This window comes from Cucurbita maxima, unplaced genomic scaffold, assembly GCF_002738345.1.
Source record: "Cucurbita maxima cultivar Rimu unplaced genomic scaffold, Cmax_1.0 Cma_Scf00031, whole genome shotgun sequence".
NCBI lineage: Eukaryota > Viridiplantae > Streptophyta > Magnoliopsida > Cucurbitales > Cucurbitaceae > Cucurbita > Cucurbita maxima.
The window spans coordinates 520,869-537,848 of NW_019272047.1; the positions used below are offsets into that span (position 1 = coordinate 520,869).

At 37.3% G+C, this 16,980-nt stretch overlaps 4 protein-coding genes across 9 annotated transcripts in view; 2 read left to right on the forward strand and 2 right to left on the reverse strand.

The window, feature by feature from the left end:
* Positions 1 to 619: 619 nt before the first annotated feature.
* On the forward strand, positions 620 to 5,238 carry LOC111466376 (F-box/LRR-repeat protein At4g29420). 2 transcript variants are annotated; one of them, XM_023110994.1, is made up of 3 exons: positions 620 to 1,250; positions 2,496 to 3,700; positions 4,800 to 5,238. In XM_023110994.1, exons 1-2 carry the CDS (start codon positions 791 to 793, stop codon positions 3,383 to 3,385), a joined length of 1,350 nt encoding a protein of 449 aa, XP_022966762.1. In that variant the 5' UTR covers positions 620 to 790; the 3' UTR covers positions 3,386 to 3,700; positions 4,800 to 5,238. The 2 variants fall into 2 exon arrangements, with proteins under 2 accessions (XP_022966762.1, XP_022966761.1); XM_023110993.1 differs by having other exon boundaries at positions 2,496 to 4,132; positions 4,800 to 5,235.
* Positions 5,239 to 5,493: 255 nt separating this feature from the next.
* Positions 5,494 to 9,676, reverse strand: LOC111466377 (protein NCA1). The gene is made up of 7 exons (XM_023110995.1): positions 9,011 to 9,676; positions 8,679 to 8,913; positions 7,884 to 8,029; positions 7,436 to 7,523; positions 7,211 to 7,357; positions 6,075 to 6,224; positions 5,494 to 5,975 (listed from the first exon to the last, which is right to left on the reverse strand). The coding sequence occupies exons 1-7, from the start codon at positions 9,373 to 9,375 to the stop codon at positions 5,907 to 5,909; spliced, it is 1,200 nt and encodes a 399-aa protein (XP_022966763.1). The 5' UTR covers positions 9,376 to 9,676; the 3' UTR covers positions 5,494 to 5,906.
* Positions 9,677 to 10,131: 455 nt separating this feature from the next.
* Positions 10,132 to 12,982, reverse strand: LOC111466556 (pentatricopeptide repeat-containing protein At1g11290, chloroplastic). Of its 2 annotated transcripts, XM_023111265.1 has the most exons (2): positions 10,605 to 12,982; positions 10,132 to 10,544 (listed from the first exon to the last, which is right to left on the reverse strand). In XM_023111265.1, exons 1-2 carry the CDS (start codon positions 12,963 to 12,965, stop codon positions 10,485 to 10,487), a joined length of 2,421 nt encoding a protein of 806 aa, XP_022967033.1. In that variant the 5' UTR covers positions 12,966 to 12,982; the 3' UTR covers positions 10,132 to 10,484. The 2 variants fall into 2 exon arrangements, with proteins under 2 accessions (XP_022967033.1, XP_022967032.1); XM_023111264.1 differs by having other exon boundaries at positions 10,132 to 12,982.
* A 685-nt stretch (positions 12,983 to 13,667) lies between these two features.
* The window catches only part of LOC111466378 (nuclear pore complex protein NUP214), a 17,833-nt gene continuing 14,520 nt past the window's right edge, over positions 13,668 to 16,980 (forward strand). For 3 of the 4 annotated variants that reach the window (XM_023110996.1, XM_023110998.1, XM_023110999.1), the window contains exons 1-5: positions 13,668 to 14,012; positions 14,084 to 14,292; positions 14,597 to 14,765; positions 15,676 to 15,822; positions 16,716 to 16,840. In XM_023110996.1, coding sequence (XP_022966764.1) covers positions 13,790 to 14,012; positions 14,084 to 14,292; positions 14,597 to 14,765; positions 15,676 to 15,822; positions 16,716 to 16,840 — 873 coding nt within the window. In that variant the 5' untranslated portion in view covers positions 13,668 to 13,789. Of the gene's footprint in view, positions 14,013 to 14,083; positions 14,293 to 14,596; positions 14,766 to 15,675; positions 15,823 to 16,715; positions 16,841 to 16,980 lie in introns of those variants that run through there. The other variant, XM_023111000.1, reaches the window with a different exon arrangement.

Sequence of the window (16,980 nt, forward strand, 5' to 3'; positions counted from 1 at the left end):
ATGTTTTCATATTAGATGTGATAAACCCGATCCTTTTCGACTTCTTCGGGCAGAATAGTCAAAAAAACGAAACTAATTGTCCTACTACTTCGAGTTTTTGCTTTCTTTTTTTTCGCTCGGATTCTCCACGGGCGAAGAGTTAGAGTCAATGTTTTCATATTAGATGTGATAAACCAGACCCTTTTCAACTTATTTGGGCAGAATAGTCAAAAGAATAAAACTAAATGCCCTACCTTCGATTCCCTGCTTATCGCTCGGGTTTCCACAGACAAGGAACTTGAATCAATATTTTTATGTTAGATACAATAAACTCAATCCTTTCAGACTCTATTGAGTGAAATAGTCAAAAGAACGAAACTAACTGCCCTACCTTCGGTTCTTTGCTCAGATTCTTCACGAGCAACGGCTAGAATCAATGTTTTGGAGTCTTTTAATTAATTTAATTATATTATGTCGAATTAAAATAAGTAAATAAATAAAAGCTAGCTTATTGACAATTTCTTAACTATGGTTTGATTTACTTAACTATGATAGGTCAATTAACCAAACTTCGTGGTTAAACCAGCTTTGATTACTATGCTTATCCATTTGTGTATATATATATGGTTGGTGCTTTAAGTCCATTATTTGTTCTTCATGTTTGTCCGTACAAGAGAAACCAAATTGAATATTCTCTGAAACCGTTGTTCGTTAATCGCAATGATCCAATCTCACCGCCAACGAAGAGATGCATGAATTTATCGCCACAATTTCACAGAATCTGTAAACGTTCTTTTTTTTTTTCTCCGCCATGGACGATCTTCCGCCTTCGTTAGTTCTTGAAATCTTGAATCGACTGTCCGATTCAGCCGATTTGGCTCGGTGCCGTGTGGCTTCCAAATCTCTTAATGTTCTTTCTCGTGAGGTTAGGTCAGTGAACCTATTTTGTTCATTGGATCGATATCTCAAGTCTAGGGCTGTGGAGACGAGGTTGTTAGTAATGCCTTTCAAGGTCATATTGAAGAGTCTGATGAACGATTTTGTGGCTCTCGATTCTGTGTCGATCGGTGTGGAGAAGTCGCTTGGACGGATTTCGTATGAGCACGACGATGTTGAGGATTGGTCTGATGACTTGTTCTTGACGGATGTTGGTTTCGCTAGGGAATGGCTGCCGGCGATTGGTAGAGGCTTGACTTCCTTGTCAATAGTGGATTTTTGGGTTCAATCATGCTGGAGGCAATCGAAGATTTTGGCGCTAATTACTTTATGCTGTAAGTTTCGCTATCTTATTGCTTTAAAATATCAATTTCTTCATGGAACTGCTTACGTTCATCTGAACTTCTAGACGTTTCCACGTCTGGAAGACTGAGACGTACATGAACCGTTTTTTGAATTGTTGAAAATGTTGGAATTGATTTGCTAGTTCATTATGATCAATAAGAACATGGGACGAAGAAACAGGAAAATGCAAGGGATCGCTGTGAGGATGTAGAGGGTAATCTCCAATAATTCTGTGTGTCTTTTACCAAGGAAATATGGGATATTGTGGATGGTTAAGAATTTGTATACAAGATTAAATTAATTCATCAGCTTGAATTTATGGGTTAAACGTTGTTTTAAAATTGTATCATTGCAGAAGGTACTATATTTGAACTTATGTGATACTATTTCCTCCCCGGTTAATATATTGTCAACTGCTAGAATTTCCACTCAAGTTCAAGCCCACTAGTGAGGGTGCTAGGATGAATAAAAGATGTAGCTTAAGTTGTAGTGATTTAACCATCATGTCAACTTTGAAAGTATGGTAGACTATCAAGTATCATGACACGCCATCTGTTGCAAGCCAGTTCTTAAATCTCAGTTATTATTTCCTCTGTTTTGATGGTAATATAATGAAGTTCGTGTTTATGTGGTCTGGTCATGGCTGAATGAATAGCATAGGCGCACTTGGCTTCTGAAAATGGAAACAATAAGGATGCCAAAAGGGCAACTTCGTGGTGTGTCATTGTGAGATTTTAGAAAGACCGAAATTTGGTTAGTAAAGTCATATGGTTGAAATAATTTGGACAAGAGGAGAAAAACGAGCAGGCTTTTTAACCCTCAGAAGGCATTGTCATACTCTCCTTTCTTTATTTTATCGACGTCTCATGGATCAGTGCAAGCACTAAGAAACAATCAGTGTTTGGATGGATTTAGGAAAAGAGAGGTTCAATCTTAGAATCAAGCCGAGTATTTGGTATTCTAGACTATTTACTATTATTATTGTTTTTCACTTAGAGAACTAACTGTTAAAGAACGATTCTCGTTTCCCATTAGTTGAACTTTTGGTCGGGTTTTTCATCCAGGTAGATGTAAGATCCATTAATTTGCCTGATACCAGGACCAATTTGTTTCTATTCGTTTGAAGTGACTTGGGTTATCATCTTGGTTCTATTTTCCATTCAAAATATTTCCATGACCTTAAAATTTTCATGTTATTGTCCATTTTTTTGACCTTGACTTGTTTCTTCTTGTAGGTGGCAATCTTCAGGAACTTGAATTGAAGAACGCTTGGTTGTCTGTGGATGGTCTGAATAGATTGAATTCCCTCAAGTGTCTGACCCTAGAATTTATAAGATTAGATGATGAAGATCTGAGCGAGGTTAACTATAACTTCCCTCATCTTGAAATTCTTAATTTGATAGGGGTTGGGGGCCTAAATGAACCAAAAATTCATCTGTCACAGCTTAAAACCTGTCGATGGACAGTGTCAAATGCTCCAGTTTCTCTGAGCATATGTGCACCAAGCCTATCAAAACTTGAACTGAAGTGTGTCAAACCAAAATCTCTTATTATCCAAACTCCCATGGTATCTGATTTTCATTTTTGTCTACAAGATGCAAGTGGGTTACAAGTTAATGAATTTCCTTGCTTGAGAAAGCTTCAGCTTCATTTTCCGTGTCTTTACAGTCTCATCACAACATTTTCATCTGCAAGAACTATAAAGGAACTCACTCTCAATACAATGCAACGTGCTGAATCTGTTGAATCTGTTAAGCTTTGCCTTGATACACTGTTTGAAATATTTCCAAATCTTAGCTTTCTTAAATTGGGTCCAGGAGTTTTCTCAGAAGCCGAGACTTGTTATCAAGCTGAAGGTTTGGATGGGCGGATAGGGATGAGAGATTTGAAAAAGATTCATGCTAGCCTTGAAACCTACAAGATTGAGTTAAAACTTCCATTTATCATTCCCATTTTGGAAAAATGTACTGACTCCCTCGGTATGGAATTGCTCATCTATCACAATGCCGATTCTCACCTTGCTGGTGGAATTATGTCAAAACGTGCAGTTAATCATCCAAGACCAAAATGGAGATGGGAACTGTGGAAGGAAGGATTAAAAGAACCGTGGGCTAAGGGCATTTGAGCTGTCGAGTGTAATTGTCATAGTGATGGTACAAACTTTTGCTCCTGAAGGTGCAAAGCTTCAAAAGAGGCAAATCCATGCTGTTTAAAAACTAAGCCTGCCATCTTTTGAAATTGGCAGACTTATGAGGGTTCTAAAGAACGCCAAAGAACTCAGTAGATCAATGGAATGACCCAAAAGCAATCCTACATATGATTCCGGATCTATAAAATTACTTTTTTGATCTTTTATGTTCAGATCTTTGCTTGAAGTCTCCTGTTGATACTTGGTTCGAGAAAAACTGCTGCTGCTGCTGCTGAGAAATTTGAAAAAAGGGTCAGTTCTTTTGCACCTTCATTTTATACTCTACAAGATATCCTTAATAATTGCAATGATCAGTCTGTACATATTTCCAACAAATAATGATATTTGTTCCCGACACAAGATTGAATGTCTGATGCCTCTTATTTGGATAGAGAGATTAGTTTGTACCATAAACTATTTCATCCATTAACCTGAATGCTATGCTCAGTGATTTGATTGTATGGGGTTTACATACTTAAAAATATTATTTCAGAGACAGAGCTGGTATAATTAGATGGTTAAGCTGCTCATGATGTCTAGTCACTTTGCCTGAGTTTCAGGTTGCTGTGAGCTCCACCCTTTCGATCAACCTCTAAGGATACTTCCTTACTCTTTGATTGAAACTAAAGGGAAAACATGGTTCCAACAAGAATACAAGACAGCCCAGCCAATTCAGGAGAGCCGGTAACTTTACACCCTAGAACATTGTTCTAATGCTCATAAATAAATGCTCCGGAGATATTGTCCTCTTTGAGCTTTTCCACAAGGTTTTTAAAACGTGTATGCTAGGGAGAGATTTTCACACCCTTATAAAGAATGTTTCGTTCTCCTTTCCAACCGATGTGGGATCTCACAATCCATCCCCCTTCGGGGCCCGCGTCCTTGTTGGCACTCGTTCTCTTCTTCAATCGATGTGGGGACCCCCCAATCCACTCCTCTTTGAGGCTTAACGTCTCTGCTGGCACACCACCTTGTGTTTAACCCCCTTCAGGGCTCAGCCTCCTCGCTAGTACATCGTCTGGTGTTTAGCTTTGATGCCATTTGTAATAGTCCAAGCCCACCGCTAGTAGATATTGTCTTTTTTGGGCTTCCCCTCAAGGTTTTTAAAACACCTCTGCCAGGGAGAGGATTTCACACCCGTGTAAGGAATGTTTCATTCTCTTCTCCAACCAATGTGAGATCTCATAAATATAATCTCACTCCCATGCTCATCCGTACAACACTTTCCACTAACGACTTGTCTGGTGACCTTTTCCCATATCACCCCTCGTAGTGTACATATTACCATTGTGGTTTAACGTAAACCTACCAGAAAAAAGTTGACATTGCTATGGTCTACTGTGACTCTCAGGGTGCAGCTGTAGAGGGAAGAGATGGGAGTAATCAGGTGGGTTGACACTGCTCATGATGTCAAATTGTCATGCTGGTTCAGAAAATCTTAAGTTCCTGGGTAGGCCAGCCCCTCCATCAATCCAAACAAAAAGGGTTCCATCATTATCATTAAAAGATCGATAGTTACTATTCAATAGGAATAGAGATTCGAACCTATGATTCATATGAAATGAGAATGGGACTTCTTCATCCTGCAACATTAAATTGTCTTTTAAAGATCGATAGTTAGTTCTCAATTGCCCACACGATATCTGATTGTGTTATTATTGACAGATATCATACCGTTTAATTTCGCCGAAGGAGAAATAAGAAATGGAACAAGAACAAGAGAGGAACATAAATATGAATGGTCATTGACACTTCGGCATTATAATAATACCAAGTGGTTCCCTTTATAATTTGATACACTTCAAAGTATCGTATTGTAAACGTTTCAAAGTATTGTATTGTAAATGTTTCAAAGTATTGTATTGTAAATGTTTATATACTATGGTAGCACGTAAACGTCTAAACCCAGAACTCTATTAATTCATTGTGGTTAGTGGTAAAGTTTTAAGATATTATATTAAGGCATTATAATGCCAATGAAAGGTCCACGATTTTCAACTGAATATTGCATGACTAAACAAGTCTCTTTTTGGAAGAAAGCATCATAAACAAGATCAAGTACTACTTAGAGTTCAATTTATTTCAGAGATTCAAGCTTAGCAAACAACTTCACTGAAAAAGAGCGTGAGGAGTTCCTGCTAAATTCTACAAAAACCAGACTTATTAGAAACGATAACACCTTTATAAACGAGACGTGACGCGTGATGACTGGGCAGACCTGCTGATTCAGCAATGCGAATAAAGCACCATCGGATTATGTATGCTTCTGTACTATATGCTGAAGAAAACACGATGAGAGCATCTAAGTCGACGTATTCCATAGTGACAAATTTCCTTAACGCTCGCAATCTTCCACGTTTCTCGGCTAAAAGGAGCTTATTTGCTTAACTAAGACGTTGCATATTCCATATAGAACATCGGAACGATCTCTAACAGAAGTCATCATCACGTCTTTCCATCAACTGGATTGAGTTGCCTTTTGTCGCTCTGCAAGTTGACCTTCGAGGAACTTCAACACAGATTGACGCTACGAGTAAAATAGAAATAATGTCGATTAACTCAAATATAGTTCAACTAATTAAAACATGATGTATAAAGGTTCGGCAACAAAGAATCTTAGCCTTACTCGCTGCTCAAGACCAGGATTCTCCGAGTTCAGTGTTAATGATTCCAATAACTTTATGCCTTCCTCGAACCCATTAACTGCCATATCCTCATTTCCTAGACCACTGTCCACATCCGCCACTTTTGCAAGCGAAACAGCCACATCTAGGATCTAACAAGCAATAAGGTGAATAAACCATTTCAGAAACCATGAGGAACTTGAACAATATCATTTATTTAATTATTTTAACGTATGATAATGTGACGATAAAATCCACAATCGAAGTCTTCGTAAGCAAGAATGGACCAAGAATTCCTAACACCAATCATATTCTAAACTACAAAGGGTCGATAGTAAGCATTTGAAGAGTACTCAACCAACTATTAAGTCAAGATTACATCGACTCTACAAAATACCCATTGAGTTTCATTGATTGCAATGAAGGATTTCTGAAGTTATATTTTTTCTCTTGGAACTTGTTATATGCTGTTAGATAAATGGCCCCCTCCAACAATGTGTCTAAATAGGATTTTTTTTCTTCGATCTCAACTGACAACAGTCATTTGTTCTGGATAGAACATCACACTGATACGGATAACACAATCTCACATCGACCCTCTTTAGAATTTTAAAAAGAAAAATGGAAAAAGAACGTTATTCAATGTTGAACTTAATTTCAAGGTCCCTACTAAGCTAACAGTCAATAACTAAAACAGTAAACTTCAAAAAAGATGCAAAAATCTTCAAACTATCCCTACTAAGCTACTACATCAAGTTGATTTGCAAAACTATGTCGGTATTTAATGGTATAACTTCGCGTTCCTTTTGGGTACACGGAATGCAAAAGAAAACACTGGACAATTTTGAAAGAGAATGAGGCATTAAGGTCAGTTTTTTGTACCCTTGAGCTTTCTTGCTAGTCCGCGCCCAGAAAGATTCCTTTAAGTTTTTATTTCATAGTGTATAAGATGCAGTTGATGATGTTCAAAAATTAGTTTTTGCCCACTAGGACTTTATTGTCTCTATTAACATCCATTTTGGTCGATGGACCTTCAACGAAACTACTTATCGCTAAAAGGTTCTAGAACTGGATAGCATACGCGACATGTTATCTTTTAGGATAAAAAATTTCATATAAGAAATTCACAATCACAAACCTGGGATGGATCTTCTGAATGATGCTTGCTTGCATCTTGGCGAACATTAAGAGACTGCAGATAATAAGATCTTGCAGCTTGAAGGTCTCCTTCATAATACTTAAGATCGCCAATTTTATTTAGTGAAACAGAAAGTGTATGCGTGACCTGAGTTAAGAAGAAAAGGATTACTAAGTATTACAAAAGCAAGCAGTTGATAATTCACAAAAGTTTCAAATAAAGAACCTCGCGAGTCTTTTCGGGTAGTTTTGAGAGAAATTCTACACTTTCTTCGAAGTGCTTTATTGCAGAACTAGCATCCCCAGCTGCTCGACTGTAAAGTAGGATCGAACAACAGACCCTTACATCAAGATTTATGGATATTGTTTTGGTGAACTAAAAATTTTTGGACAAATAATAATGTTCAGATACTTGCAAGGAATATTTACATCAGGATTTCATTTAATTACAAATGCTAGTAGTTAGTATGATAACTCAAGAATCTGAATGCCTAAAAGACCTACTAGTTGACCATTGTTACCAACAAATAGGCCGATGTGAAACCGAGAGGACTCAAAGAGAAACATCTAATTCAAAAACTCACCACCTAAGTTTCAATAAACACTAAACTACTGGACAATATTCATGAGAGAGAGAGAGAGAGAGAGAGAGAGAGAGAAGGGAGCCAACATACCAACAATCACCAAGTGTGCCTAGAACTGCTCCAAGCTGTGAGCATAATTCTGATGAATTGCCTGCTCTTTCTAATTGATCTCGAATATCTTCAACACAGATAGTGAGCCTGGATTTGGCACTTTCAATATTCTGGGCACGAAATGCCTGCAATAAAAGCCAGAGTTGAGTTCAAAACCTTTAAGAACAAAAAGGGATGTTAGGAAATGGAGTTTCCCAATTTCTGTAAATGGTGTTTAGACAACCGTTTCCTAAATTTTTGCTTTCTTTCTGTGTGTGCTCAGAGATAGAAAATTGTGAGATCCCACATTGGTTGGAGAGGAGAATGAAACATTCTTTATAAAGGTATAGAAACCTCTCCCTGATAGACGCTTTTAAAAACCTTGAGGGGAATCCCGAAAGGGAAAACCCAAAGAGGACAATATTTGCTAGTGGTGGGCTTGAGCTATTACGAATGTATTAGAGTAAGACACTGGGCGATGTGTCAACGAGGACGTTGGGCCCCAAAAGGGGGTGGATTGTGAGATCCCACATCAATTGAAAAGAGGAACGAGTGCCAACGAAGATGTTGGGCCCCAAATGGGGTGGATTGTGAGATCCCATATCAACTGGCGAGGAGAACAAAACATTTTTTATAAGGGTATGACAACATCTCTCTAGTAGACGGGTTTAATTAGATCCTCCAAATAAAAGGATTTCAAAGGAAAGATTCAATTGATTGCAGTGAGATGATCAAACATGCAATAAGAGATCAAGGGCATGAACGAAACAGGAAGAAAACAACAAGGAATATTACCCTCATGGCTTGTTGGATCAAGAAAGCACCTCTCTCCATGGACAAATCTTCATAAATGACTACTTTACTTTCACTAACTTCCTCCTGCTCTTTGTCAGAGTTCATCTGAGATCTCTTGATTCTCGCATGACCTTCAATGAATCGATCAACCGTGGCTTGCAGATCAGCGTGTGCTTCAATCTTCTCAATGTCAGCTCCACACAGGGGGCAATCATTAAAGCGTGATATACATGCTCTAGTTCAATTCAACAAGAAACAAACGAATAAATGCCTGAAGGATTCCCAAAAGAAACTAAAACGAAGATCAAAAAGCACCATAGCTGACAAATTACTTGCAGAAAATGTGAGAACAGGGGACACATCTGCTGCATTCAAAGAGAAGTGCCTGACAAATCATACAGCTTAGAGGGCCAATCTTGAAAGTTTGAGAATCATATCCGAATGGACATTTGCCGCCAGTTTTAGCGGCATCGGCAACGTCTTTCTCCGCCTCAGGCTGATCCTTCTTCAAAGAAGCGTCGTCCGAACGAGCAGATTTCGAAAACGGACAAGAAGACTCCGATGATTGCTGTTTTCGTGAAGAAGCATCATCGGAACGGCCGGATTTCGCAAAAGGACAAGCAGATTCCGGCTGGTGCTTCCGAGAAGAAGCGTCGTCGGGACGAGCAGATTTCACGAAGGGACAAACAGGAGTCATATCGATTCTCGACCGATCTCCCTCTCCCAATGATACAACTCGAATTAAATTTTTTTTTTCCTATATAATCGAAATTGAAACGAACTCAATCGATTCACAAACAAAAACGAAGATGAAACCTGGAAAATCAATGCCCTAAGAACCTGGTTTGAATTGAAAATCCCCAAATTTGTGTAGATTTCTGCATCCAACGTCGCTTTCCGAATCGTGTCGGGTTCCTAACCACCGGTATTCTCAAATTATCTAAAACGCTCTCGAAGTGTATAAATTATTGAGATCGACCCGCGACTCCGCAATTGAAAAGTAAATCTAAATGAATTATCAATTCATTTCTGTTTGCAATAAATAAAAAAACATTATAAATTTCATTTGGCCATTTGAATTAATTAGGGTTTGAATCATGTTCGATAGTGAGTTTGATTCATGTACATGTAAATTTTATGGACTTTGTTGATTAATGTGTTCATCTTCAAACTAGGATTATCTTGAACCAAATTAATTAAAATTTATGGTCAATTCAAAAAAAAAAAAAAAAAAAAAAAATTATTCCCAATACAGTTTAATTATAATAAGATTGGAAAGAAAAAAAAAATATTATTCTATATTCTTTGGAAAGAAAGCCATTTATTCGAAAGGATTTATTTTCAGATAATTTATTAAAAATAATGTTCGATCTAAAATAAATATGAAAAAACATGTTCATAAAATTATTTGTCATCCAAGTGGATTACCTTACATGGTCAACGAATTCGAAGATGAAACCAGTCTATCGAAAGTCATTGGTAATTCTCGAATCAACCACACTGATAGCTTAAATAGTTCATTGAAATTTGGTGTCGTTTTTTTCCTCGTATTTCAGTCGTTACTAATCTAGGAGACGTATGGTATGCCTCCTTCCCCAATCAATTAGTGGCTCAGATTCGTCCTAGAAGCTACAAGTTTCACTATCGCTCATGATTGGTATATGGATCTCTTTAGTTATGTAGTGATCGACCTAATAGAAGCTTGGCCAGAAATGACTAATCACCTCCCGAATGCTTTCAAGCTGATCGTATGATTTTCAATAGTGTGTTACAACTATGATGTATAAGAAACAGCATGGCTAAAGTTCACCAATAATCTCCACAAGAACAAGTTCCATTTTTGAAATGATGAAATCTATGCATATCCCTTACTATGATTTCCCTTCCGGTCACGAGCGAAATATACTTCGTTGCATTGTGACAATCTCCACACACTCGTAGATTCTTTCGTACGTGTATCGTAGTGTTCGGACTCGTGTTCAAAAGACTGAAAGCAATGGCGAGCTTCTCGCTATGGCTATTGAGAAGCTGCTCCTGAACATCGTCTTCCACATCGTGTATCGAGTTCGTGTCGGGCACATAGCCAGCTGCCTTGATTTCATCCCCAAGTACCTCAAGAAAGGCGTAAATTCTCTTGGATTGTGGATGAGTTGTGCTCCCTGAATAAAAGGAATGGACCTCGTTTCTTAGCTCCACAAAGCTGCAACCAGGAGTCTTCTTAAGCCCTTTCTTCTCCATTGTTCTTCTTACTTCAGCTACCTTGCCCCACTTCGAAGCAGAAGCATAAATATTTGCAAGCAACACATGATAGCCACCTTCATCAGGGTTCATCTCAAACAGTTTATTGGCTGATTTCTCTCCAAACTCGACGTTTTTGTGAATTTTACACGCACCCAACATGGCACCGTACACAGTAATCCCGGGACTAACTGGCATGTTTCCTATAAAATCCCAAGCCTCCTTGATCCTACCAGCTCGACCGAGAAGGTCGACCATCGCACCATAGTGATCCATCGAAGGCTCTAATCCATAGTCTTGTTTCATGCTCTCAAAATAACGAAGTCCTTCGTCTACCAAACCTGAGTGACTACAAGCGGAAATAACGCATAAGAATGTAATATCATTTGGCTCAACTGTTCCCCTTCGCATCTCGTCAAAAAGGTTTGCCACAGCTCTTCCGAGTCCGTGTGTTCCATATCCATCTATCATTGCATTCCATGTTATGACATGTCGGTCATCGATCATGTCGAAAAGCTTCCTTGCCATATGAATTGCTCCACATTTTGCATACATGTCGACGAGAGCAGTCGCTACGAAAATATTTTTGTCCAAACAAGATCGAATAATTAGTCCATGTATCCACTTAGCTTGGCGAGTGACTGATAATTCTGCAAGAGCAGGTATCACACTAACCATTGTAAATGAATCAGATTTTATACCTAAAGATTGCATCTCACAAAAACAATTCAAAGCTTCACTCACTCTTCCATTTTGAGTATAACCCAATATCATTGCATTCCATGAGACAAGAGTTTTTCGATGTAAGTTCTTGAAGATATCAGAAGCAATGTCGACTCGATTACACTTCGAATACATAGATATCAATGAGTTCATAATGGAAATGTCCGAACCAAGATTTAACTTATCGACGAACTTATGAACGAACTTCCCCATTTCGAAATCACCCAAATCGGCACAGGCATGTAACGCTTCCATAATCGTTACATTGGTAGGCTCTATTCCTTCCTCCAACATCTTCTCAAAAATTGCAATAGCCATCTCTGGTTCACCACTTTGCACATATCCAGCCATCATGGAATTCCATGACACAACAGTCTTCTGTTCCATTCCATCAAAAATCAATCTAGCTGTATCAACTGATCCACATTTTGAATACATATCAACCAAAGCAGTTGAAATATTAACAAGCTTTGAAAATCCAGCTCTAATGGCATACCCATGAATAGATTTCCCCACCATTAACGATCCAATATCAGCAGCAGCAGGAAGAACAGTAACCAATGTAATCGAATCAGGCCTTTGGCCTTCATCTTGCATACTCAAAACCAACTCCAGGGCCTTATTTGCAAACCCATTTTGGGAAAACCCTGTTATAATCGTATTCCAAGACACCAAATCTCTCACAGGCATTCTGTCGAACATCTTGTGTGCATCGTGAATCTGTCTACACTTCGCATACATATTCACAACACCAGTCATGGCAAATACATTCGCCCCAAACGAATTCTTAATCAGATTCCCATGAATCTCCCTACCCCTCTTCAAATCCGCATTATCGCCACAAACCTTAAGCAAATAAGTAAAATTATACACAACAGGCTTAACATCATCGTACCTCATTCGACAAAGAAAAGCAAGAGCAGTCTCCAACGAAGAATTCTTCGCGTATCCTTTTAGCATCGTGTGGTAGAGAACGTCGATCTTGTCCTCAATCGGCTCGAAAACACGAGCGGCCTCGTTGATGCTGCCGTACTTGGAAAATAAGCTGACGAGCTTGGTTTGAAATAAATGCTCGTTGTAGAGGCCATTTTTTATGACCAGTGGGATGATTTGGCAGAGCTCTTTCATGGAAGTGCAGAGCTCGAGAAGCACGGCGGCTGGGTGCCTGTAGACATGGGATGGGATGTGCGTTCTTTCTGAAAGAGTGTGAGATGGAAGAGGAGATGAGGATATGGAAATGGAGCTTGGCTTTAATGGAGTTTGATTTTGAGCTTTGGCTATGGCGATGGATGGAAGAGAGGAGATTGGAAGTAGCTGCGAGCTCATTTCCTCCCTCTCTCGGCTTCTACAGAGGCGCTAAGGCTTCCAATTTTTTATTTTATTTATTTTTTTAACAACAAATATCCAAATGGCAACAAAAATAATAATAATAAAAAATAAAAAATAATACAATAATTCGAATAAAATGATTAATAAATACTTTTAAAAAAATTTAAAATAATTAATTAATTTCCACAGTATGTTATTGTCCACATACTCTCAAATCAACTTACCAGTCTCATGACTTTGCTTTGGACTTCCCCAAAAGGACTCATACAAATAGAGAGGGTAATTGGTTTATAAATCCATCATCATTCCCTAAATTAGCCGATGTGGGACTTTCATTATCCAACAAATCCATATGTTTTGGGTTCGGTAATCTAGATCGGTCAGATTATCGAGTCATATAATCACACATTTTGACTATTGACACCTTATAGATCATCTATAAATATTTTTAACGTCATTCTAAAAAAGTTCATGAGTATTTATGAACGGGTGCTAAAATTTTTAAAACAATTTTAAATGTATTTTTGAAATAACTATTTTTGAAATTATTTTTAAAGTTTAAAAGTATATGAAATATAATAGGGGTATAAATGACTTTTACATTATTATTATTATTTAATTTTTTTGGGAAAAATTCCACAGCTTAAAATCGGAGCTATATGTTTAATCTCCCACACGCTTACCGCCCAGGCACTTAAAGAGTGCGAACTCCAAAAACCCCTCAAGTCGGAGAAGAAGAGGGAAGGAACGTTCGTTTGCTTCAAAAACCTTGGGCAGAGCAGAGCTTCTCTCTCGATTCAGAGAAAAGCTTCAGTCAATTCATGGCTTCCGTTGATTCACGGCATTCCACTTCTTCAACTCCTATTCCATTGGAAGACTCTTACGAAGGGGAGCATGTTGAAACCAACGATTACTACTTCGAAAAGATCGGCGAACCTGTTCCTGTCAAGCTCAATGACTCCATTTTTGATCCTGGAAGTCCTCCTTCCCAGCCTCTTGCTGTGTCCGAGAGTTTTGGTCTCATATTCGTTGCCCATTTGTCTGGTTGGTAATTTCAATTGCTTCCCCTTTTGTTGTGAATACTGTTGATTTTCTGAAGAATTTTGTTTGTTTAGGGTTTTTTGCGGTGAGGACCAAGGATGTAGTTGCTTCAGCTAAGGAGATGAAAAACGGGGGGACTGGTTCTTCAATCCAGGATTTGAGTATTGTGGATGTTTCCGTCGGAAAAGTTCATGTTCTAGCACTTTCCAATGATAATTCTTTTCTTGCTGCCGTCGTAGCTGGTGATGTTCATCTTTTTTTAGTTGACTCGTTGCTTGATAAGGTAGTGCTTTTAGCTGAAGCTTGTCCTAATTTCAAAGCACCGTTACCCTGAAATGTCATTTTGGTTATTTGCATCAACGGGGAAAATATGACAATCATTGGTTATGTACGTTACTGAATTAAGTTACTGCACAGAGTAATTACATGGTTTTTCTCTCTGGAAGTTACCTTAAGATCGAAATCTTCTAATCTCTCAGCAAGTTTTCCATTTATTTGACGCTGATTCACTCTTATTGCTAGTGGGGGTATTTTTTTAGTTATTTTTCTTGCACGTCATTTTCTTCCATTTCATTGCTGCTATGCAGGGTGAAGAACCCTCTTTCTCTTGTTCAACAACTGATTCCAGTTGCATCAAAGACTTCAAATGGACCAGAAAGCCGGAAAATTCTTATCTGGTTCTTTCAAAACATGGAAAGTTATATCAAGGATCGGCTAGTGGTCCTTTTAAACATATCATGCACGATATTGATGCTGGTACGCTGTGTACTTTTGTACAGTAACTTATGTATATAATTCACAATGGCAAATTTAAGTGGCGTTTGATAAGTTTCTTACATTTTATATTAAATGACTGTATATTTAATTGACGATGGTTAGGACTATTGTTTTCACACTTCTATTAAACTCGGTTTGCTCATCAAAATACATTATTTAATATTGAAATATTGCATGTTGTTGCTTTTGCCCCAATTTTTTTTATCCTCGAGTAATAGGTAGTTTATCTTTTAGCTCGTGTTACAATATGCATATCAATTTATAATCTTATATGGTTGTGCAAACATCATATTTTCCGTCTACACCATTTGTCAGAAGCATCACACTCTACAGTAAAAAGCTTCAAAATGTCAGTTAAAAAAAGTACAGTTGCCATGGTCATGGATATCTTGGGCTATTAAAAGGCTTATTTTGAATTTCTACTTCAAGAAGACGAATCTTTTTGCAACGTATATGCAAGTAGAGATGCTGTATTTCCCTGAACTTTCTATTTTTTCCTGTGAAATTATCCAGTTCTGGGTGTCCCTTCATAAAAATTAGACGAGGTCTCTAAAATTTGCATCTTTCTACTCAATTCTTCTAGGTACTTCATCTATTGTTTATCCTTGTATATTTCATTTAATCAATGAGACTTTGTTTGTCCATATATGTTTTGTCCTTGTATAGTGAACTATTTTAGTTATTGTATTCTTTTTGTTCTTTTTTTTCCCCACATATACTCTGCAGTGTCTTTGGAAGAGAAGTTCTTATTTGTTGTATTTTCTTGCCCCTGCTTTTTTGCTATTTTTTTTTATGAAAGCAATTCATTTACATGAATTATTATGAGCAAAGCTTATATATGTGGAGCTACTATTTTTATACTTTTTAAAAATCTTATTTTGGATTTTAGTTGAATGCAGTGTGAAAGGAAAATTCATTGCTGTGGCTAAAAAGGACACTCTTACTGTTTTCTCATATAAATTCAAGGAACGTCTGTCCATGTCACTCTTGCCGAGTTTAGGGAATGGTGACACTGATACGGACTTTGCGGTGAAAGGTTCTCTCTCTCTCTCTCTCTGTGTGTGTGTAAAAATGATGTCTGTAAAGTGTTGAAACGTGAATGTTTCTTATATGTTACTTTTGTGATCTATCTGAGTGGAACACAAACTTAGTGTTTCTAAGGTTGGCTACAAGTTGAGTTTGAGTTGTTAGCATGGAAAGGAGTACCTTGCGTTCTTCCTCAGTGATCTCAGCATACTTTTTTATTCTTATTTTAACCCTATTTAGTTTGGTTACTATCGTGGGATAGATTTGATTGCCAATGATTAGTGGTAAAAGAAAAAAAAAAAATTCTTGATTGGGATAATTGTCATTGTTATATGGGGGTTATTGACTAGAGAGAAATCATGGGAATTTTGAAGACATTGTCTCCCATGCAATTTTAAATTGGGATGATTGTCATTGTCATTAGTTATTTATTTAAAATTTCAAATATTATTTTTTTAATAATTATGCTAAGCCAAAGTTTCATTGAGATAAGTGAAAAACACTAACAAGCTTACAAACTAAGACAAAAGAAGCTAAAATAAATCTTCAATTGCAGGGTTTTGGGTACTCTATGGCTAGTCTGGGAATTTGCCTCTTCCTTCCGCTTATGTAATTCTTTTTAATTACTATGTCGTTCCTTCTCCAAAATAAAAGTATAACTAAACGAGGTTTCCAATAGAACAAGGAATTATTATACAAGTTAAATTCTAACTAAATTGTAATAATCCAGAAAATTTAAGAAATGTAAAAAACAAATATCTGAAGCCTAAAATAAATTGAAAATGATACTATTATGTAATAAACAACAAAAATACTATTTTTACTCTTAATGAAAATTTTATTTATCATTCTAGAAAATACTTCTGGTACCATGTTTTAACTTGATTTTTCCTGATTTTTCAGTTGACTCTATCAAGTGGGTTCGTGCTGATTGTATCATTATAGGATGCTTTCAAGTGACTGCAACAGGTGATGAAGAAGATTACTTTGTCCAAGTTATCAGAAGTAAAGATGGAAAAATTACTGACGTGAGTAATTGTGATTTTCTTTTTTTCTTTTTCTTTTAATTAATTTTTTCAATTTTTTTCTCCTTTTTCCATTTCTATTTTCGTGAGGAAGGGTTGTGTTCATGATTGTGCTTCTACTTTTTTTTTTTTTTTTTTTTTTT